This window comes from Haliotis rubra, unplaced genomic scaffold (assembly GCF_003918875.1).
Source record: "Haliotis rubra isolate DU_JTF1 unplaced genomic scaffold, ASM391887v1 Scf157, whole genome shotgun sequence".
Taxonomy (NCBI): domain Eukaryota; kingdom Metazoa; phylum Mollusca; class Gastropoda; order Lepetellida; family Haliotidae; genus Haliotis; species Haliotis rubra.
The window spans coordinates 1200707-1225240 of NW_025765525.1; the positions used below are offsets into that span (position 1 = coordinate 1200707).

Sequence of the window (24534 nt, forward strand, 5' to 3'; positions counted from 1 at the left end):
CAATATTGAACAAACTTTATGAATAATGACTTTTATTTCGTGAGTGCGAAGGTTTGATACAGATTGATACCATTGTAGCTTGCTGTTATCAATAAAGTTGAATAAATTCCATAAACTAAATCATTGGCTAGAAATGCTGGATGTTCTGAACAAAACTGTGTTTTGGGTCCCAAACAAATTGTTTGACACTGTTCAGATGAAATATTTTCTTATTAAGAAGCACTAACTGAAAATATATGTCTCCAAAAAACATTCACCACCACCATGACAGGAAAGTGTACAGTCAATCAGTTAGTGGCAAGAAACATGGAAAACAAGAAACAGATACTTGAGATTCGCTCATGTAAAGTAAGTAGAATTCAAGTAAAACAACTAAATTTAAGCATAGTAGATCAATAACCTAACAAAGTTTGCGTTTGGGTATATTTCATGTAAAATTGAAATAGAGGGTCCGACAACCAATAATTCTTCGAAGATCAAATAAATAACAAAAAATGATTTTACATACAATGTAGTTGTGAGGTAACTATCCCCAATGGACGGCACAAACTATTAGAATCAATACAGTGAAAAATATATAGACATACATGTAAAACATAAAATGTGGTTGCTTATGCTTGTGGTTGTAATCATTAAAAACAACATGATTAGATGATTACTACAGAATTACAAAAAGAGGTTAATCGAATAATAATGCGTGCAAATTATGACATCTTGAATGGATTTGTGAATTGTTTCTTGTCCCAAAAGAACATCATTCTTTCTCTAGAAGAATGTAATGTTCACAATGGACAATGGTAATCAAGTCTGACAACTCTTGTAAGCTTGTTTACAATAGTCTTAGTGCTACAACGTTTGTATGTAAACGTTTAAGTAAGGAAGTTTCGACATTCACTGTTTATACAGACATCCCTTGCAAAAACACCCTTGCGATACCACAGATTTGGTTAAACCACAGGGTATCAATGGCTCCCAAACCTCCATGTCATTACATGTATGTAATGAGAGCACAGTGATGACTTTATAACATGTCCTATTGACTATGCATTAGTTGAAACAACACAACGCATGTTCTCATATCTAATTCAGATTGTCAACTGATCTTTAACGGTTGGACAAAAAATTTACTTTTAACTTTATATATACTGCACCACTATCTGTTTGGATAAATTAATGAGATCAGCTCTGCGAACTTTCAAAACGTACTCGAACATCAAGCATGCTGTGTGTAGCCTGACAATTCTTCTTTACAAAAATGGCTAAACCGAGACGGGTACAATATTGATAAGACCTATTCAGCACCAACAGAAATTCCCTGAATCATCCGTTTAACTCTACAGCAAGATCTTCCAGTCATCTTTGGTATATTTGAAATATTTGACGACTTTATCATGAACGATCCACACACAATGCTATATGGCTCACATTCTCCTATAATTCTGGTGTAAACCTTACATGAAAAAAATAAATATATAACTTCAACTATTAGTACCCCAAATTCATATTATTCTTTGCGATTCATTTTTAAATTCTTTAAATATTATTTCTCTTGTGTCTTGGCAAGAAAACCCATACTGCTATAAAAGTGGTCTTGAAGTAATTGTCAAATTGTACAAATTCTAAAAGCTATTATCCTGTCTACTGTATCCAGGCTAATAGTAAACTGTAAACCCTTGTTTGTAGTTAGTAGACAGCAGACCGTAGACAATATAGACACTGTAGACTGTTGACTTCAGACTATAGACAAGTGTATCGTGGGAAATTCATTCATGATGCAAGGAAACATTTCAATTGTGCACTAACATTAGTAGTACATACAACAATACAATCAAGTCCTGCCAAACTCGCTACCGATACAACAATACAATCAAGTCCTGCCAACCTCGCTACCGTTACAACAATACAATCAAGTCCTGCCAAACTCGCTACCGATACAACAATACAATCAAGTCCTGCCAAACTCAAGCTACCGATACAATACAATCAAGTCCTGCCAAACTCGCTACCGATACAACAATACAATCAAGTCCTGCCAAACTCGCTACCGATACAACAATATGATTATCATGATTATCATGATGCTCCCTTCTTTGCCGTAATAATCACAGTCAAGAAACAGTACGCAAACATACAAGTCACATTTTCGTCCCAAAACTGCACCACTATGCACCAATATAACATCAAAGACTATATGGCACTATCTAAGACCTAAGTACATGTATGATAAAGGCACAAAATTTAATCCTTTCAATAAAGCTTCAGTGAAGTATTCGCTGTAATAAGTGCTCCTGGTTATGTACTGATAGAGACCCTTTTTACAACTATAGTGAGTGAGTGAGTATGGTTTTACACCGCTTTTAGCAATATTCCAGCAATATCATGGCGGGGGACACCAGAAATTGGCTTCACACATTATACCAATGTTGGGAATCAAACCGGGTCTTTAGCGCAAGAGCGAACGCTTTAACCACTAGGCTACCCCACCGTCTCTTTTATAACTATGGGGCAGCCTGGAGGTTAAAGTGTCTGCTGGTCACGCTGAAGACCCGGGTTTGATTCACACATGAGTACAATATGTCAAGCCCATTTCCGGTGTCCCACGCCGTGATATTGCTGGAATATTGCTAAAAATGCGGCGTAAAACCCAACTCACTCACTCACTCACTTTTATAACTGTACTGAAAATCAAATTGGTTGTCAGAAATCAAGCAGTACAGAAGAAATAGTTCAAATGTCGATGAAACTAAATCTCTTTAGATAATAGTTACCAAGGAGTTATATGTCTCTTATACTCTGCAGGGATATAAATGAAAGCTGTGCAAATATGTTTGATACAGGATATTTTTTACATAGTTTTTATAAAGATTTCTTACAGGTTCCTCTTGATGTAGATCATGGCACTTTTTGCATGAGGGCATTTATTATGGAAAACACGGGATTAGTCCTGTATCTCACAGTGCAGTGTGCCGTAGTGTGGCATGAGGGTGTCTCTGCTGGGGAAATGTGGTCCATCATATATCTCATAGTCAGCAGGGTTAGTTTGTGGTATCTCATGCTTTGAGAGATACTGTGTATACGCCAGTATTTCAGTGTTAATGTGTCGTATCTCACCTCATGAGAGATATATATATTCTTGTGTCTCAGTGTTAATATGTGGTATCTCACGTCATGAGAGATATATATACTCTTGTATCTCAGTGTTAATATGTGGTATCTCACGTCATGAGAGATATATATACTCTTGTATCTCAGTGTTAATATGTGGTATCTCACGTCATGAGATATATATATACTCTTGTATCTCAGTGTTAATGTGTGGTATCTCACCTCATGAGAGATATGTATGTTCTTGTATCTCAGTGTTAATGTGTGGTATCTCACGTCATGAGAGATATATATACTCTTGTATCTCAGTGTTAATGTGTGGTATCTCACGTCATGAGAGATATATATACTCTTGTATCTCAGTGTTAATGTGTGGTATCTCACCTCATGAGTGATACAGTGTGTATACCCCTGCATCTCAGTGTTGATATGTCATATCTCAGCCCATGAGAGATATAAGGCATATATTCTCACTAATCTGGAGTGTTATACGTGGTATATCTTGTTAAATTCATCTTCCTCTTGACTGATATGCTCACAGAAAATATACATCACAAATATCACATAATAGTACAGATTGGCCTCGTATGACACAAGGCCACTGATATAAGCTTCAAATCACAGTCAGTCTATCACCAAACACACACATACTCCACAATGACAAGGTAGAAGACATTTTGTCAGCACGTCGACCAGGTTAGCAGTTGTGCCCTTGACCTGGTCACATGACCATATATCACATATATCACATCAGAAGAAATAGTTACATGTCAAACACAACAAGAAAGCACTATGTGATATACCAACAGGCTGAGTATGATAACTTATATGAATCTTTAAGAATGCAATAACCATCACTCTTGCAGGAGGGTGTAGACGGGTGCAGGAAATGCATTAAGATGCAGTCGATGTTTTTCAGTCACCCCATGAAAAGAAATTCATTCCCAGTATTGAAAAGCATACATGCTTCTCCCATTTCCAAAATTCTTAATCAGCATTTACCTAGTGGATAAAATCCTCATCCAAAATCTACACAAATGACAACAAACTTGTCACAAGAAAACCTATCAGTACTGGTAAATATTGAAAGGTAAATCATGACTGCAGCATCGTACAAGGCAGTCCCAAGGGACAAAAGTGATAATTGTTAACAATGTGACCAGGCAATACTAATAGATAAAGATGATCATTGTTAAAAATGTGACCAGGCAATACTAATAGATAAAGATGATAATTGCTAACAATGTGAACAGCAATAGTAAGGGATAGTGGCAATCACTGTTACAATATGACCAGCCAATATTAAGGGACTAAGGTGATCATTGCTCAGAACGTGACAGCCAATACTGAATGACAAAGGTGATCATTGCTTACACAGAATCATTGCAGTTTATAGGGACAGAGTTGGTCATCATGTTGCTAAGAACAATAAGGCAATACTATGTGATAACATCATTTTGAAACTAACAATAACTGTGGCTATCATGCTGACAAATTCTCAACAGATGACCAGGCAATCCTAAGGGATACAGTTGACCTTCACATTGACAAGGTGATTCCATAGCGAACCAGGCAATACTAAGGGATAAAGTTGACCTTCACATTGACAAGGTGGTTCATAGAGAACCAGGCAATACTAAGGGATAACATTGACCTTCATTTTGACAAGGTGACTCACATTCACAAATGACCAGGCACTACTAAGGGATAACCACTAATGGTTGACCACCTTGTTCCTAGCAACCCCCTGTCATTTGATGGCAGCTGGGTAGGTCAGTATATCTTGACTAGGTCAGACATCACTAGAACTGTGACCTTCTGGAGAGTTGTCCTTTCTTCAGTTCCATCAGTTGAATGCCCATGTTGAAGGAGCCCGCCAGGACACTGCAAGCAGGTGCTCAACAGTCAGTCATGCTTTTTCACATTGAATATACTCACAGTGTAATTCAATGACAGTAAACACGACCTTTGTCAACATCAAACATTTCGAATTGGGCTCTGATGAGTCACTTTATGACCTGTGTTCCTGACCTACAACTTTAATCAGGGGTGAAAATAACTCATTGCCCGACGCCCCAGTCCAGTGTTTTTTTCTGTCGGGCAAGCAAATTTGTATGTCACGCTGTACCGGTGTCCAGTTGACTTTCCAATGTTAATTATGTTGTTTATTTAAAAAATCAACAAGGAAATCGCCCAGTATAGTGGAAAAATTATCAGGGCAAGTGATTTTACATGTGCCACTGTACCAGAGTACATTAGCAATTTTAAAGTTATTTCCACCCCTGTTTAATTGTTTATTACTATTTAGCAATGACAAGAACCCATTTTTCATGTTTAACTTTAATACTGTAATATATTGTACTGTAATAAGCCTACACTCACTTGGGTGAGGTAAAGAGAAATGGGGTTTAATGTCGTACTTGAGAATATTTCGCTCATATGCCGACATGCATGCATGTGTATGTGTATGTGCGGCTGCTTGTACTAGCCCAGACTGAAGCTGGTTTTATAGTGCTAGCCCACTGAGATACCATGCCGCAGTTAAGCATGAACACCCCACTCAGACACATTATATTGTCTACGAGCTGACCAGTCCTTGTTGTACCCATTAATGCCAAGAGCCAGGCAGGGACCAACAAGTACCATATTTTAACGTCTTTTGGTATGATGCACCGGGGATCAAACCAGCGACCTTCCGCTCTCCGGACGCTCTAACCACTACACCACGGATGCGGTTACACTCACTTGGATAGATATATGTTATACACATACTGACATCAGGGTACACTATAGTACATTGAATGTAATGACGACCAAGCTCCTTTGTCAGGAAACCATTTACTCCCTAAGACTAGACACTTTATTAATACCATGTGCCTTCATTAATGTTCAATATTGCCAAATTTTGTTTCAAAAATGAGTCTATAATATTCACACTTCTTACTATTATCAGCATACATAACAATTTCTTCCAAATTAATTTATTACTCAATAAATTCAATAACTTTGCTTGTGTTTTCAATAATTCATTTTATTATATTGTAAATGCTTGTTTCTTTTGAGTCCAAGTTACAGGTAAGGTCTGGGTGTGGCCTGGTCCAAGTAAAGAGAAATAAAAAGACAAACTTGTCCCTGTCTTCATGGTTAAGGTGCTGTTGTCATTAACATACATATCAATACACATTAGGCCAGACCACTTTTATTTCTTGTTTTATGGATTTTTGTACTCAAAAAACCTAAAGGCAGGCAAAAAAAAAAAATGAAAAAAAAAATAAATAAATGCTAAAAGTATTTTACTTTTTGGTAATTTATAAAATGTAAATTTCTTGTAAAACACAGTTTTGACCAATAAACCCACCACCACCACCCCACCCATTTGACCAATAAAACCCCAAAACATTAGATTTTATTTTTAGAGCGGGTAAAATTAACTTTTATATTTTTTCTTATTCTTGAAAAAATACGACAGGCAGATCTGTAAAACAAGAAATAAAATTGGTCTGGCCTCATAAAAATTTGAAATTGCAGGCCAAGAATGTATCATTTATGGTTGTAAATCAAATTTACTCACAGGCTAAATAATCAAGGATAGTCCCCCTTTAGTGAAAATATTTCAGTAACTGACAGCCAATGACATATATTCTTTGTCTGATGGGAGATAACTCACCTGCCATCCTCGTATGCCAGAAGAGAGGTGATTGGTCCAGCACCGCTGATTGACAAATCTGACACCAGGGCTGGAAACAGATTTAATTAGCATTAGAATTTCATCTCTAAGAATGATAAGATATATATGAAGCATTTTTAGAATTGCATGGTTTATCCAGTACTTGATGCTCAGAATATTTAACATTTCTATCCTCTTGTTCTGCTTGTTTGTTTGTTTATTTGATTGTTTTTCTGTTTGATAAGGACGGCCTCCTTTCACGAAGCAACCTTGACTAAGGTTAACCTTAACTCCCATTCTTTAACACTGACTATGTTACCTTTATGGATGAACAACCTTAGTGCTTTGTGAAAGGAGGCCCTGGTTGATAAGGATAGACTTTATGGATGAACAACTTCTTTATTCAGGTGATATGACGTTTCGATACAGAGTTTTGTATCATTGCAGGTTTTGTATCCAGCAGGTATGAACTCATGCACAACGATACAAGAATCTGTAGCGAAACATCTCATCACCTGAACAAGGACGTTGTTCATCCATAAAGTTTGTCCTTATCTGACTCTCCAACTCCTAAAAATGCCACTCAAACAAGTTACGTTTGTCTGTTTGTTTGTTTGCTGTTTAATGCCACACTCAGCAATATTCCAGCTAATTGTGACCCGTGAATATCCGGGATGGAATAGGTCTTCAGCAACCCATGCTTGCCACAAAAGGCGACTATGCTTGTTGTAAGAGGCAACTAATGGGATTGGGTGGTCAGGCTTGCTGACTTGGTTGACACATGTCATCGGTTCCCAATTGCGCAGATCGATGCTCATGCTGTTAATCACTGGATTGTCTGGTCCAGACTGGATTATTTACAGACAGCCGCAATATAGCTGGAATATTGCTGAGTGTGACGTAAAACTAAACTCACTCACTCACTCCAGCTAATTGTCGTATGGTATATCAAGCACCACTGTATGTTAGGCACAATGGGCCAGATTGTAGGACACTATGGTACATCAAGTACCTGAGACATTATGGAGAAGCAAGCACTATTGCCTAATCCTTGGGCATTACATTATATCAGTCATCATAGGCCTAACCCTGAGACAAACGGTCTATGATCTAATCCTGGGACACGATGGTATATTAGGCACCATGGGTTTTAATCACACAGTACCACTGTTTATCAGATTTTTATATATTTCCTTACCTTTTGTGTCTCTGTTCCAGACTTTGACTGTGCAGTCTCTCGAGGCTGTGGCAACAAGGGGAAGGTCACTGCTTGGGAGGAATATACATGCCTCAATGGCCTCTATGTGACCTTTGAACTCGTGGATTAATGATCGACTTCTTAGATCCCATAGCTGAAGTATAGAACGTAGAACATGTCTCATCATCGGGAAATATTAAACTCAAACACAAATCTATATAAAAGTAATGCCAAGATAGTTTAATTCAACATGTCTTGAACTTCGTAGCACTATCAAGTTCCTTAATAATGAGCAAATCTCTTCTGAAGTGAGCGCTTATGGGATTACATTATTTAATCTCACACTTATCAAGCTCATAATCACCAATTAAACTACTACAGAGCTGCAGATAACTTTTTGGGTCATTGAGTTATTTACTCGCTTGTGTTCATCTCAATAGGGTATCCTAATTTTCCTTTGAGTAACCAAATAAATTGCACCCACCTCACTCAAAAGTAATTGCGTATTTTGCCATTTTCCATTAATTGTAAAAATTTAATAAAGCTTAAATGTTGGTTTACGTGTTTGTTATATAAATATGATCTGTAATATGAGAAACGACCAGAAAGACTGCAAGTTGCCAAAATTCATGTGCTGAAGTAGAAACTCTCAATATATCTCAGTTATTTTATCTTTTTTGTGTGCACGCATGTAAGATCTAATTTACTGACTATTTACATAAAACCAAGCGTACTTGTATGCAATAGACTTAATAGGAATTGAGTTTTCACATAAATATTTGCGTACCTCTGAACTACTCTCTGAAACCAATGTCACTTGATTTTAACTGTAAGTTGAGTTTTATGAGCAATATCCCAGCAACCTCACAACAGGGAACACCAAACGGCTCTTACACATTGTAGCCATGTAGGGAATCAAACCTAGACCTTTGGCATGACAAGTGAACACTTCCACCACTGGGCTACTTCAAAGCTATAGACCCGTGAAGATCCAAACAAGTCACGTTTGTCTGTTTGTTTGTTCGCTGTTTAATGCCACACTCAGCAATATTCCAGCTAATTGTGACCCGTGAAGATCCGGGGTAGAATAGGTCTTTAGCAACCCATGCTTGCCACAAAAGGTGACTATGCTTGTCGTAAGAGGCGACTAACAGGATCGGGTGGTCAGGCTCGCTGACTTGGTTGACACATGTCATCGGTTCCCACTTGCGCAGATCGATGCTCATGCTGTTGATCACTGGATTGTCTGGTCCAGACTCGATTATTTACAGACAGCCGTCATATAGCTGGAATATTGCTGAGCGCAGAAAGTGAATGAGTGAGTGAGTGAGTTTGGTTTTACGCCGCTTTAAGCAATATTCCAGCAATATCACGTCAGGGAACACCAGAAATGAGTCTCACACCCATGTGAGGTGTCGAACCCGGATCTTTTGCGTGATGAGCCAACGCTTTAACCACTAGACTACCCCACCACCCCTATATACTGGGAACAATGACAGACTGTTGCTCATCTTACCGTAGCTTCACAGCCGTTGCCACCAAAGCCGTTGCTGCAGGTGAGGCAGTAGACGCCATCTGGGCTGATGTCACATGACATCTGGATGTATTGCTTCTTGGTGAAGCTGTGGATGACGCTCAGGTTACGAGTGTCGAACAATCTGGATGGAAAACAATCAGACGATCAAGTTTAAACTTGTAAAGTGTCTGTCATGTTAATGGTAATAAGACTTTAGTGGCAGCAAGTAATTAAACAGTAGTAAGATATATCAAGTGCTGTCATAGCAGTCAACAGCTACTACAAGTGTTACTCCCTGCCTGGCGCTCGGCATTAATGGGTACAACAAGGACTGGTCGGCTCGGAGTCAGTATAATGTGTCTGAGTGGGGTATTCATGCTTCACTGCGGCGTGGTATCTCAGTGGGCTAGCACTATAAAACCAGCTTAAGTCTGGGTTAGTACAAGCAGCCACACATACACATACGCACGCATGCACGTCGTCATATGAGCGAAATATTCTCAAACACAACGTTAAACCCAATTTCACCTCACCTCACAAGTGGAACTAACTAAAATTGCCTTGGACTGGAATTAGAGTTATATGCCCCTGATTGTTTACATGAACCACAGGCCAACTGTAGTGGAAATTGGGTTGCAGAACTGAGGATAAATGAATGTCTTGCTATATGCAAGCGAATCGAGCAAAGGTTGGCAACGTACTTCCCTCGCTTCGGTTCGAAAACTAAACTAAAATATTGCCATCATCAAAGGTAGACACCCATTCCGTTACATGGATGTGCTCTCCGAATTCCAACCTCATATTTGATAATTACACACGTAAAATATATTTCATTTAACACTTTAAGTGCCACCTGTGGTATATCAAATTATTCTTCGCCTCCATTACCCCCTGCCAGCTTCAGGTGCAATGGAAAGACTAGACAAAAGTATCCAAAGAGATATGAAATATAAGGTCAATGATAAAGATCAAATTAGTTACATATAGATGTAATAGTATTGTTTTAAAACTCATAGCAATTTATAATTACACTTCCTAAAAATGTTAGAAGTGCATGTACAATCTCCAAAATAAGCCTGCAAGATAGTCAGAAATGCACTCAATTCGACCCATCAGAGCCGTTATGTACACAAACGCACATGTGTGCATTTGAATCTCTCACCATCCATGGCATTATGCTTATTACAATGACAAAATGCAATAACCAAATTAAGTACTTTGAATTATTTTTACCAAAACACCAAAATCATTACACAGGTTATGACTGGTTTGTCGTATTTTGGTATTTTTTGAGGTTACAGAAAGGGGCAAGTGGTGACGAATGGGCCGGTTTGAGTGTCAGGTGCAGCAAACTCAAGTTGACATCAGTCAACAGAAGAGTCTTGAGCTTTCCATACTGGTTTTGTATTGGAATTAAAGTTATCTGCCCCTGGTTGATTACCTGAACATGGCCGGTTTGCGCATCAGATGCATCAAACGATTGAACTACAAGTGAAATCACACGCTATCGCTACCAGATTTGAACATCAGTCAAAAGAGAAAGGAGCTTTCCATACTGGTTTTCTAATGGAATTAGAGTTATCTGCCCCTAATTGTTTACATGCTCACAGCAGGTTCATTGTTTGAGACCTCTGGAAGGGATAGTTTCCAGGAGACTGGCAAAGTCTTTATGAAAGCATGTGGAAAGGGGAGGGGGACAGCGATACTGTGGGTTTCCTACCTGACTTGCTTGTCCTCCCCCACCTGCACCACGAGACTACTATTGGGGATCCACTTGACGTCTGTCACCTACAACAAAATAACCATAGATTCACATGTTGAGGAATGATTATAAAATCAAGATTGGTGACTGCGCTGAAAAGAAAACAAATTCAGAGCTCCAGATAAGATTTAGCTCATGTGGGTACTGTACCCACTGTATTTTTGGGAGTGGGTATTATGAATGTTGAGTGAGTATTTCATTTTCCGTTACCCACTGCTTTCAAATATGTGCGTATTTCAGTCATTTTACTCACCTAAGTATTATGTCATAGAGTAAGTTTACTAAGCAGGTATGTTCTGCCTCATGTCATACCTAAGCAAAACCAACATAAATATAATGGAAATGATTTCATAAAAAATCACTCATCCTGTACTGACAGTACAACACTAGTCCTTTACTTACAGTACAACTTGATAGCAATCGATGGCTTTTTCATTACGCAAGCGATTTTTATAAATATATTCTGTAAGCAATTGTTTTAAACTTTTTGCATATCTAACATTTTAAATGCGTAATTGGTATGCAACAATTATTTTTCAATGCGTAATTGGAAATTTTCTATGCGTATTTTACCTGGATACGCAGCTTATCTGGGCCTCTGCACATTTGAATATTATTCAGTCAGCCCTAAAAAGTATTATTCTGATGCTATATTCATACAGTTGTTTTACTTAATGGTTTGGGGTTTAGGACTATCATCAGAGTTGAGTGTAAAATAGGGAATGGCTATAGTCACATGACTTTTTCTAGACAACTAATTCCAAGGTAGCTATACAGTCAGCACAGGAAATATTGAAATGATACTTGTACTAACAAGATTCTGTGGTATGCTGTTTTGCATGAGGCACTTCGCCGTCTCCACATTCCACAATCTCACGCTGTTGTCACGGGAACCAGTACACAGCATCGTATTGTCTGCAACAACAACCAACAACAGAATCAGGTTCAGCAACAACAGCATCAGGGCCTAGATTTTCTAAGCTCTCTTAGAGCTAAGATAGTTGTAGTTGCCATACATTAACAGCAACTTGCAACTATCTTAGTGCTAAGAGAGCTTCGAAAATCTAGGCCCAGGATCACACATGCATATTAGATCGGACAATTTTGGGTCTTTTGAAGTTTTAAATGGCACAGGGGAGGTTGGATAGCCTTGTGGTAAAAGCGTTCGCTCATCACACTGAAGGCCCAGGTTCGATTCCCCACATAGGTACAATGTGTGAAGCCCATTTCTGGTGTCACTCGCCTTGATATTGCTGGAATATTGCTAAAAGCGGCGTAAAACCCAACTCATTCACTAACTCAAATGACATGTTAAAGAGGCGTAGTTGGTGCCTGACCTCCTCTATCCAACAAATACTATCTTATTACTACTTGTACGTCAACTATGCAAGTTGAATACCATGTTTCCCAGACTTAAGAGGTTATCAAAAAGTTTTTCAGAAGAGTTACATATGACTTATTCTTTGTTTACAGCTTCAAGTGATTTCAATATTTCTTTTTCAGTTTATAACCAAAGACATCTTAACTCTGAGACTATTTTAAGTTATGTTAAAGTGTGGGAGTTACATTGATCAGAGCTGAGGTAGCTTTGAGCATGTTGGACCTGGTAAACATGACAAGCATGTTATCTTTGTTGAAGATACATATGACAGGGTATGAAACTCAAAAAAATTTCAGCCAGACCACAGGGCTCGTAAGATGTAAAACTTGCCAGCCCTGACAAAAATTTACCTGCTTGCAATTAAATAATTTAGGTTTGACAAGCGACATGGTTTATAATCCAATAGGAATTCATAATATATTTTTACGAGTGAATTAATAATGATTTATTATCCTGAAATATGATGAATATCTTCATATACATAAATAACCCGTCCCGGGCGGTCGGGCAGACAGGTATTTTGAACGCTGCATATGAAAAAGGGTTTAATTTTGGATATTTAGATGTTTAGTATGCTTCAAAAGGGGGTGGGGTGTGTGAGACTGCATTGCATGTTTACCTGGGTTGAGGGTCACTGCTGTCACCACAAGGTCATGACCTTGAAACTCTCGCACGGCGTTCGGGTTGCCCCTCTGCCACATCTTCACCGATTTGTCCCGGGATGCACTGAACATGCCATGACACGCGGAACCATAGCACACCTGGAATACATGGTAACCATGGGAACAGAATACATCGTAAAACATAGCAGAAAACGTTTTCAAAAATAAGAAAGTTTTCTTTACCAGCTTCCAGAAAGTAATATGTAATTTTCTGAATAAAATTGATATTTTATACTTATCCTGACTCATGCTCTTTTGCTTGTCTTCTTCTTCTTGCGAACATAGTGGAACACTTGTATCTCCCTATTGAAGCTCCCTTCAATTGAAACATACGTAAAATCACTAATCACTACTCACCAAAAGTTGCCCCTCTTTGCTCCACTGGCGGGAAAGATGGCGCCACCGTGGCCCACATGCTTCACTCTCTCCTGATAACGAGCCCGCCACTTGAATTTGCAGGGAAATCCAAAGTGTCATGTGGGGAGGATGAGAGGGCTTACCTCATGAGTCAGGATAAGTATAAAATATCAATTTTATTCAGAAAATTACATATTTTTCCTTATCCTGACTCATGCTCTTTTGCTTGTAGAATCCGACGGACTCGGAGGTGGGAAAAGATACTTTGGATTTAATTAGTGACTTTACGTAAGATAACCCCCTTATGGGAACTTCATAATGGCACTGTAAATAAATTAATTTCTGCTGCTATCATACATAAGTTCTACCAGCTGCCATAGATGGGGGGACTACAATAGTAAGATAATATAGAAATAAAGCGACTCCAAAGTGGAGAAGCGACCCAACTGTACAAGCAACAACAAGTACTGGGTTTAAGACTAAACTAGGCTTGAGATATACATGTAGACTAAAGCAAAACTCCATAGAGTTGTAGGCTTGATAACTACTGATATAATATAGTGAGACTACGTCTCATCGTCTACGAGGAACTGTCAACTGCTGTGCGAGGACCAAAGGACCGAAATGGTGAATGCCTGAGACGTCCTTGGTTGCGATATCTCTCAGGTAGTGGTTAGCAAACACCATGTCCGATTTCCAAAAACAGCCCTCTATGATCGTATTCAAGGAGCAATTTCAATGTAGAGCGAGTGTAGAAGCCAGTGCTCTAATTTCGTGAGGGTTAGATACTCTTGGAGGGTCGAGTCCTGCAGCCTTGTAGGCTCGTAGTATGACAGTTCTGATCCATATAGATATCGTAGTGCGAGAGACTTCGGTCTGTGTCGCTGTAGAGAGAGGGATGAATAATCGCTTGAATTTTCGTCGCCTCGTTTTAAACTTTGAGTGCTCTCACTGGGCATAATGATAAGTCAAGCGTATCATGAGGTCCAAGTACGGAGGAAAGTGCAGGGACGTGGAATTGTCTGTCTGGTTGACCTGGCATTTGATTCTTGGCGATAAAGTCCCATCGCAGTCCCATATGCACTGAGTTTTGATTGTTGTCAAACCGTGTTCTCTCGTAATCTAGAGCGTGAATTTCCGACATCCTGGCAGCAGTTGCTAGGGATAGCAGAAACAGTGTTTTCTGTGTCAGGAATTCAAACGATGTTGTTTCCAGTGGTTCGTAAGCCTCACTTGTGAGGTGTTGGAGCACAATATTGAGATCCCATGCTGGAGCGCGAAATCTCTGTTTCTGATCCTCCAATCGGAAAGAGCGTAGCAAGGCCAGTAACTCTGGCGTCTTGGTTAGCTTGGCACCCGTCCTCATAGTTATCACTGAACTTAGTGCTGCGAGGTACGTTGAAAGTGTAGAGCCTTTTAGACGTTTGGTTTGTCTTAGGTGACAAAGATAGTCCGCCACTTGAGGATGTGTAGCATTTCTAGCTGTAAATCCCTTTTTAGCAGTGTATGTCTCAAAACTGTGCCACTTGTCATCATACAAGTTGCGTGTAGAATTGCATAAAGCAAACGTGACTGCTTTCGCCGCTCTGGCTGAGTAACCTCTCTTGTTTAAACACGCTTTAATACAGTCCATACGTGAAGATGGAATGCTCCTGGGTTGTCGTGCACTTGTTTTGTGTGAAGATGTACGAGTAGATTCGAACGCCTTGGTAGTTGTAGCAATGGTTGTCCGATTTCTTGTATTAGATTGGGAAACCACGTTCTCACTGGCCAGTAAGGCGCGACCAAAATCAGTTTGAGGCTCTGAGTTTGTCTGATTTTCTGTAACATCCTTGGTATTAGAGCTGGCGGCGGAAACGCGATAGCGTTGAGGCCTTCCCAGGATATGCTTAGAGCCGCCCGTTGCCCACGCTTGTGGATCTGGGACTGGTGAGACGAATGTTGTTAGCTGATTGTTGAAGCGAGTGGCGAATAGGTCTATTAATGGAGCTCCTATTTCCTTGATAATCTGAGCGAAGATTTCGGGGTGGAGCTTCCATTCCGTCGGTGACGGTAGATTTGGCCGAGAGCGCGTCTGCTAGTACATTCTTGGCTCCGGGAATGTGGCATGCTTTCACATGTATGTTGAGATCGCCGATCAGGTCGAACAGTTGAAAGCATAGAGTCAGTAGGTTCAATGATCTTGTTGAGCCTTGCTTGTTTATATAAAACGCCACTGTTGAGTTGTCGGTGTGGATCATGAGATGCGCATTCTGTAGAATGGTGCTCCAATGAAGTAAGGCGTTGATTACTGCTTTCATTTCGAGCATGTTGATGTGCAGATTGCTCTCTTCTTGGTTCCATAACCCTGCTGCCGTCCGGTTGGCGAGATGAGCTCCCCAACCTTGGAGCGACGCGTCGACATAGAGATGGGTCTTGAACTCCGGCTCTGTTAAATAGATGCCTTCCCAAACATTCGACCTCCGAGTCCACCAAAGTAGATGAGTTCTGAGGTAATTCGGTAGACCAAAGGGTTGAAGGTCGTCGAGATGAGCGTTGACGAGGACCTGTAACGGGCGTAACTGTAGTCTGCCTCTGGCTGTCATGTCTTGTGGTGACGTGAGGAGACCCAACAGACTCTGCCACTGTCGTAGTGGCAACGGAGAGAGTAAGGCTTGAGGGATTGTCTGTTGAATCTTGAGCCATCGGTCCTCTGGTACCACGATACGGTTCTGTGTCGTGAGAAATCTGATGCCTAGAAATTGCAGTTCTTGCGTAGGTTCTAGGTCCGACTTGAATAGATTCACTAACCATCCTAGCTGCGTTAGTAGTTTGATGGTGGAATTCAACTGTAGTTTGAGATGCTCTGGATCTTGATCTACTTGAATCCCGTCGTCGTAGAATGCACTGCGTAGCCCTTGACGATGTAGGTAAGTGACGATGGGTTTCTTTATTCTTGTAAAAAACCAGGGGGCCGATGATATTCCAAACGGTAGGACCTTCCATTGGTAATGTAGCCCGTCTAGTGTAAACCGTAGGTACTTCCTCGAGTCGGGATGTATTGGGATATGCAGGTAGGCATCCTGTAGATCTATACTGGCCATGTAGTCCATCGGACGAACAAGGTGCCGTAGTTGAGGTAGATGTATCATGCGAAACGTTGGCGGTTTGCGTAGATAATCCCTGTTGAACGTGCTCATGTTGTACATGAGTCGGAACTTTTCCTTGGAATATTTCTTGGGCACTAGGAAAACTGGGGAGTAGAAACCTGGTTCGATGTTTACTTGATCCAAGATTTCTATGGCCTGCTTGGGTAGGAGAGATGAAACAGCTTCTCGTAACTTCAGTAGTTGTTGTGCCTGGAAGTCGAACTTGTGAGGGTTGACTGTCAGCGGAGGCGTGGCCCGTAGTTGGATGCGATATCCGTGTTGTAGGATGTTGGAGACATATGGATCTTGTAGTATTCCCAAGTTCTCCCAGTGCAGTTGAAGGCGTCCACCCACTTGTGAAGGTTGTACAGGAACGGCTGGGGGTGGAAGACTCCAGTCGTTCCGAACCCCGTCTTTCATCGTAGATAGTTGCGGGAGCCTCTGGGTGCCCTGCCTCTTCCAGATCCTCCCCTGTAGTTGCCGAATGGTCCTTTCCACCTCTGAAGCTGGCCATCTTTCTGTCCCGTGCTTTCTGTAAACCAGTAAACTTGGATCTTCCGGAATATCTTTGTGATGTCTGTCTGATGACGCTGGCCAGAGTGTCAATAGATTTAATCATGAGGACTTCTCTTGAATCCTTGGTGACTTCTTTAGAGACTTTATCAATTCCTCCAGCGAAGATTGATGGAGTTGACCATGGGGCTGTGTAGAGTGGTGTTGTTAACTGATCACCCCAACTGCAGATGGCGAAGAGACCTTGATGACGAGCCAGAGTAAGAGCTGCGGAGATGGATGAAAGGTGATCCGTCATGAACTGTTGGTCCTTCTTTTGCATAAGGAGGGCCGAGTATACCATTCTGTCGTCTTCTGATGTGGAATCTCGAAACCTAGTGATGAGAGTTTCGTTGATAGTCCTGGATCTGTTGAGGCTGAAAAACATTCTTCTGGTCATAGTCTCGACTTGAGCCAGCTTGCAGTCCTCGATCTTGTACGCCTTGGCCTTGGCATTGTTGATGACTTTAAAGTTATCGTCGATTTCTTGTGCTTTAAGGAAGGGGTCCATATTATGGGCAGAGAACTTCTTGGCGTTGAACTGTGGTAAGTGCGGCGCCTGATCTTTAGTGGCTGTTTGGAAGGCTGTATCCAGGTTCTGTGGAACCGTTGCTATAGGATCAATCGGAGGTAGGGTGATCGTGTCTGCGTCATCCTCCCTCATAAGATAGGTGTGAGCCGAATTATCATCCTTAGAAGGTGAAGCCAAGTCCAAGTTGTTGACCATCCAGTAACGGATTTCCGCGTCGGAGAATATGATGCCTCCATCATCTTCAGTAACAGGATCGCTGATTAGAGGCCGATGGTACTCTTCCGATGGTGACTGAGGTGGAGTCCTGTATAACTGTACAGCTCTGCATGGCGAAGTACGAGGAGACCTGTCCGGAGACCTTCGTAGAGACCTGCGCGGAGACTTGAGAGGCGAGCGACGTGGTGACCTGCGTGATGTCCTGCGTGGAGACCTACGAGGAGATCGACGAGGAGAATGGCGAGGAGATCGACGTGGAAATCGGCCCGACGAGCTGCGTCTGTAAGGCGACCTTTGCGGAGACTTGCGCGGAGGTGAACGACGATAGCTTCGAGAAGCTCCTGGGGAATCCCTCGATGACCTCCAAGACGAAGATGACTTGGAGACTGTAACTGGTGTCCTTCGCGAAGGCCTTCGCGAAGCTTCATCTGAGTCCGCATTTGGGGAGTGACGACTTGTCAGCTTCATCTGAGTCCGGGGATGAGAGGATCCTCCTTCGCGAACGCCTTCGCGAACGTTGATCATCGGAGTCCGAGGCAGGTGACGATCTAGAGGTCCTTCGCGAAGGCCTCCGCAAAGGCCTCCGCGAACGCTGATCGTCTGGGTCCTTCGCAGAGGTAGGCTGTGACGTCCTTCGCGCAGGCTGGTCCCTCAGTGGTGACTTGGTAGCAGCCGCTACGTTGATGGGAGGTCCCTCAGGGGTGAAGTCTACGTTGGGGCCTTCGCGAAGGCTCAGGCCCTGGGCTGGTTGTTTCTTCTCCAGTCCGTAACGGTCTTCCATCATCTTCATTAGTTGTTGCACCAGGTCGCCCGGGACGGTCTGCGAAGATGTAGGCGCTGCCCTATCTGCGTTGGTAGCGACGGGACCCATGGGAAGATCGTCAGTCATCAGCATTGATACATTGGGCTGATTGCGGATCTGCGCTGACGTCACTGTAGCTGAAACCGGTCGTTTCTGGTGATGAACCTCGGGTATGATGAGCGGCTGCTCATCATACAGGCCCTGTTCTGCAGCGGGAACAATCTCGGCCGAGAAAGTTCGTGCGGTCTGCGTTGGTTTCCCCTTGGTGGTAGACGCTGCCCTGGGGGTGCGGAGTCTGCGCTGAGAAGTAGATGCCCTCTTAGTCTTAGGCTGCGGCGACGGCGGGATGTCTGGTGATGCAGGGGCGCTTCTTGAGACGGCGGACTCGCGTGCCGCCTCTCCTCCAAGGGAACCTCCAGCGAACACCAGACGGGAGGGGGTCGTCCGACAGCAGTGGACTTGAGAGGGATTCGGTAGCATTATCCATGCCTGGATGTAGCTTACGTGACCTATCTGCTGCTCGTCTCAAGACGCAAAGTAAATATTTGTTAAAAGCAAAATTAGAAAAATTATTACAATAACTGCAACATGAACTGAAGGAACATGGTACAGTACAGCTAGGGCATATTAAATGCGGATCAGCAGCAGAAAAACGTAACTTGCAAACCGTACAGATTTTCATGAACGTAACCTACTGAACAAACACGGCATATACCGCGAATAAACAGCAGTAAATACGAATAATTATCAAAACATATTGTTGAAGGATGCTAGCTAAACCTCTATAAGGGACTTGTAGAGGTAACTAAGTAAGAAAAATCAAATGATATAGTGCCGTAGGGAGACACAGGCGCTCTCACATCCTGCTCACTGGGTGAAGAAGGAGAGAGTGAAGCATGTGGGGCACAGTGGCACCGTCTTTCCCGCCAGTGGAGCAAAGAGGGGCAACTCTTGGTGAGTAGTGATTAGTGATTTTACGTATGTTTCAATTGAAGGGAGCTTCAACAGGGAGATACAAGTGTTCCACTATGTTCGCAAGAAGAAGAAGACAAGCAAAAGAGCATGAGTCAGGATAAGGAAAAATAAGGTAATATTGTGACACTGATAATATTGTAGATAAATTGTGATAGAATTAATTAACTAATACAATGCACAAAGTTAAGACTTTATGCATGAGCTGCTTCTAAATTATGTTCAGGATGTTGTTCTAGTTAAGCTACATGACAACCATATGAAAATAAGTAAGTGTGGATCGGACAAACCAAGGTTTGATATTAAGGGCATCCTTTCACACTCAGGGTACTAATCCATGCACAAACATGTCACCACTAACCGGTGATGTGAAATATTCATTTCTTTTAGACATTTTCAGCATTTTTGTTCAAAGTTACTTCTCCGATATTTATTGATAATCGATTGATAGTCAGTTAATGATAATCGATCTCTATGATCGAGATCGATAGCCAACCCAAGTCTACACCTGCATCCCATACCTTGGTGACTTCTCTCTCGTGTCCTGTCCAGCGGTCCTCCAGCCGGTTGTTTTGGTAGTCATACAGGACCACGGTCTGGGGAGAACAAACAACACAGTGTCACACAGTTCAACACTGGAGAAGTAGTTTACCAAATTTCCTTTATTCGATGCCGGTCCTCTGGCCTCGGACACTGTTGACATGTTCAGTCCAAAAGACAGAATGGGTCCCTAATAGTGAGTGAGTGAGTTGGGTTATAAGCCGCCTTTAGCAATATTCCAGCAATATCACAGCAGTGGACACCAGAAATGGGCTTCACACTTTGTACCCATGTGGGGAATCAAACCCGGGTCTTTGGCATGATGAGCGAACACTTTAACCACTTGGACACCCCACCGCCCCCGGGTACCTTACAGAGGCTGAGCCCATCATTTCATGAAAAACATGAACTACATGAACATACTGCATGAAATGAGACCTCTCTTTACTGGAGAGCGGAAGGTCGCGGGTTCGATCCCCGACCGCGTCATACCAAAAGACGTTAAAATATGGTACTTGTTGGTCCCTGCCTGGCGCTCGGCATTAATGGGTACAACAAGGACTGGTCGGCTCGGAGTCAGTATAATGTGTCTGAGTGGGGTATTCATGCTTCACTATAAAACCAGCTTAAGTCTGGGCTAGTACAAGCAGCCGCACATACACACACACACGCATGCACATCGTCATATGAGCGAAATATTCTGAAGCATGACGTTAAATCCAATTTCACCTCACCTCACCTCTCTTTACTTAGTAAAGAAAGAAATGCAATTTTGTTAAAGGGTGACAGGCAACCAGACAGACAATTTAGGTGTGCCCATACTTTTTGATGATCCAATTTAATGTAAAACATCAACAACAATTATGTAATTTCAATTTATTGTTTAATAAATCACTAAACATCATGTAAAACCTGTAAACTTGAGTGCTAGATTTCTTAAACAATCAAGACTGCAAGAATAATTCAGCTCTATGTGTCTGGTACCCATAAACTATGTTATCATCCAAAACAGAATTTCCTGTTATGCGCACTGGAGTTCACTATGGCCATGCCCAGAGATTGAGAGTGCCATCATTAAACTGTTTAATGTTATTCAAAAATAGGTTTTGAATCATTTGAGTTGGTCAAATTTATCGCATTATGAATCACACGTGAATCAGTTTTAGTCCTGCCAGTAAAATACTGAAAATATTTCATCCGTACCATTTCAATATTTACCACGCCAAGGCAACACAAATTAAGCACTATTTTGGTCCTTTACATCTATGACCTACAGCATGTCAGGTTTTTCTCCTATATTAGTTTGACGTGCAACGAATATGACTTTTCGAATAAGAGTCACTGTAGAAAGCAGAAATATTCAAATAAATGTCATTTCCTTGAGGACAGTACAACAAGATAGGGATAAACTCATAAAAACTAACATCCAGGGTGCCGTTGTACAAAGCGATCTTAGCGCTAAGGTGACTGTAACTCCTATACCATAACATAGGCTTAAGGTAGCCTTAGTGCTAAGGTTGTTTTGTACAACGGCACCCTGATCGCTAATAATTAACCTTCATATTGCACACATTGTGTTATGCTTACACATTCTCAGGACAAAATTTTGTTAAAAGTACCTGATGGATAAATATTTTACAGCACTATTTTTTTCTGTTCTAAGACATGCAAACTTACATGGTTTTACCAAAACAAAAGTTGCACAATAACCTACACTGTAAAGTCATTGAGATCAGCCTAATAAACACTGCAAATTCAGATAAATGTGAAATGTCCTTTTCTGTATTGTACATGTCTTTTGAACTACAATCCAGGACTTCACATGATTCTATAATAAATGTATTAAAATAGTCAAACCTTATTTTGATCAATTCATACAGAGATTTGTAACATATGTTATATCTGGGATTACACTTTCTTAGTAAGTACAAATTCTAGTACTTTTTGAGTCGAGCCCCATCCGGGATTCAAACTCACACCCTCAGAGTCAGGCACCTAATCGCCAGCACACAAAGTCAGCCGCCTAAGTAGTGGAAGTCGCGGTAGCTGAGCGGGTTAGGCGGCTGACTCTGAGGGTGTACGTTCGAATCCCTGATGGGGCTCAACTCAAAAAGTACTAGAATTTGTACTTAACTAAGAAAGTGTAATCCCAGATATAACATATGTTACATTTGACCACTTTCTAAATGGCATTGTGTAATCATACAGAGATTGTTGAAATTTAATTTACAGAAATCATTACTTAAGACTCACCTTATCCTTGCTGCCTGAGAGACTGAGACCAGTCTGGACCCCAGCAAGACTGACCACTGCCTCCTGATGCACTGGACTAGAAGACATCACTCCTCCTTCTCTCTCAGGGCTGTCCGTCTGCTTGGAGGTTGAGTTGAAACTGGAAGAAGAATTTGACAGGACAACAGGATTTGAGAATTTTTCACTGAGAAACACTGTAATGTTCTAGCTAAGCTACATGACAACCATGTGACAATAAGTAAGTGTGGATTGGACAAACCAAGGGTTGATGTTATGAGCATCCTTCCACGCTCAGGGTACCAAGTCACAAGCAAGTCTTTGAACACAAGATTAAATCTAAATCTAATCCAGATCTCACAAAGACAGTACCAGATTATTCTCAGTTCCAGCTCTTTTCTCCAAGACATACTGAAGTACTAAATCTTATTGGTTAGACTTCAGAAAGCTGCACTGACTGAAACATTGGTCCTTAATGTGACTGCAGCAACAAATACATCCTGTACTGAAATTCGAACTACAGACTTTCTGATGCAATGTCTGTCAGCTTGCCCATGTGACCAAAGTGGTTACGGAGTATGGTTTTACACCTTTTTAGCAATATTCCAACAGCATCACGGTGGGGATACTGACTTGTATGATGGATGTCATCAAATACCATTTGTGAAGGCTGAGGCTTGTTATGTTATCCATGGATTGTCTAGTCTAGACTTGATTATTTACAGACTGCTATAATTGAGCTGGCATGTTGTTGACTGAAGCATAAACAACAAAGAAACTAACATGCTTGAGTGATTCTACTTAACAATAAATCAAGCTCAGGTCTTAGATGTGCAAACGTTGATCAACATTGAATAAGGAGACAGATATATCAACCTTGCAAATCTAAAACTACCTTAACGATTATAAATAAGGGAAAACCCAATATTTAACATTCTGATGTATTATTAACTGCTCAAAAGGATAAAGACAAAATGACAAATCATCTGTTGCATGGGGTTTTTTTTCAAGTTAATTAATGGACCATAAAGGGCAGTACATTGGTATTAAAGTTAAGTACAAATAAGCCAAAATCATTTAACCTTTGAACATGAGGATGTGTACGATTGTAGAATATGTTCGCCACCTTATAATGTAACTATTTTACCATGTTTACCAATAATTCTTTCCTCTAATACTCGGGGTTAGGTTAGGGTTAGGTTAGGTTAGGGGTTGTTAGGGTGAGTTAGGTTAGGGTTGAGTTTGCCCTTCTTTCTTTTTCTTTCTGGGTGGCGAACATATCCTATAGCGGCCCCTAATGATGTACATAGCTGTTAAGGTATACTGCTGACGTCCGAATATTAATTTGATTATTTGCCGAGACATGACCACATTTGAAAACCAAATACCTGTCGTATTTCGGAGACTTCTTCTTACTGAAGAGTTTTCCCATTACGTGAAACACGTGCTTCTTTCAAATGTAGATGACAAATGTCATATTTTTAATTGCGATTTCTTTTTTCACAACTGCAGGCAAATACTGAGGGCACGAATAGACAGATACAATGGAATCGTCTTGGAGAAATGGGGATGCAGAATGAGAGTTGTCCGCCCTTGCATATGCTCATAAACTGGGACCCGTCTAATAATAATATACACGATAAAGAGAGTAATCTTTTTGCGCATAAGGATACGCAAACCTGTCACATTATGAGCTCACGTAATTACTCAAAGCGCTCGTACAATACAAGCCAGCTCTCCGGTGGGAAAAAGTCGAACCTGTTGAAATTCTCATTATGTGAGATGATTGATTATTTACGGGAATGATTGGAATGTTAGTTCACTTTTGTTATATTTTGCTTTGCTTATATCATGTATTTTGGAAGTTAATATTTTTTATTGCTCAAGTGAATCT

At 41.1% G+C, this 24534-nt stretch overlaps 1 protein-coding gene across 1 annotated transcript; it reads right to left on the bottom strand.

Moving 5' to 3' along the window:
• Positions 1-2551: 2551 nt before the first annotated feature.
• On the bottom strand, positions 2552-24206 carry LOC124271080 (WD repeat-containing protein 31-like). Its single transcript, XM_046706150.1, has 10 exons — positions 24029-24206; positions 22644-22782; positions 20372-20446; positions 13249-13390; positions 12063-12163; positions 11207-11274; positions 9487-9628; positions 7971-8124; positions 6773-6842; positions 2552-4989 (listed from the first exon to the last, which is right to left on the bottom strand). Exons 1-10 carry the CDS (start codon positions 24070-24072, stop codon positions 4908-4910), a joined length of 1017 nt encoding a protein of 338 aa, XP_046562106.1. The 5' UTR covers positions 24073-24206; the 3' UTR covers positions 2552-4907.
• Between the last annotated feature and the right edge of the window lie 328 nt (positions 24207-24534).

Bases quoted from the DNA above. Each gene is read 5' to 3' on its own strand.
- LOC124271080 (XM_046706150.1), bottom strand. From the start codon at position 24,072: ATGGGAAAACTCTTCAGTAAGAAGAAGTCTCCGAAATACGACAG. The intron at 20,447-22,643 runs GTGAGTCTTAAG...TGTTCTCCCCAG, and splicing joins TCTCAGGCAGCAAGGATAAG to ACCGTGGTCCTGTATGACTA. The intron at 6,843-7,970 runs GTAAGGAAATAT...ATCTGTTTCCAG, and splicing joins CTGGAACAGAGACACAAAAG to CCCTGGTGTCAGATTTGTCA.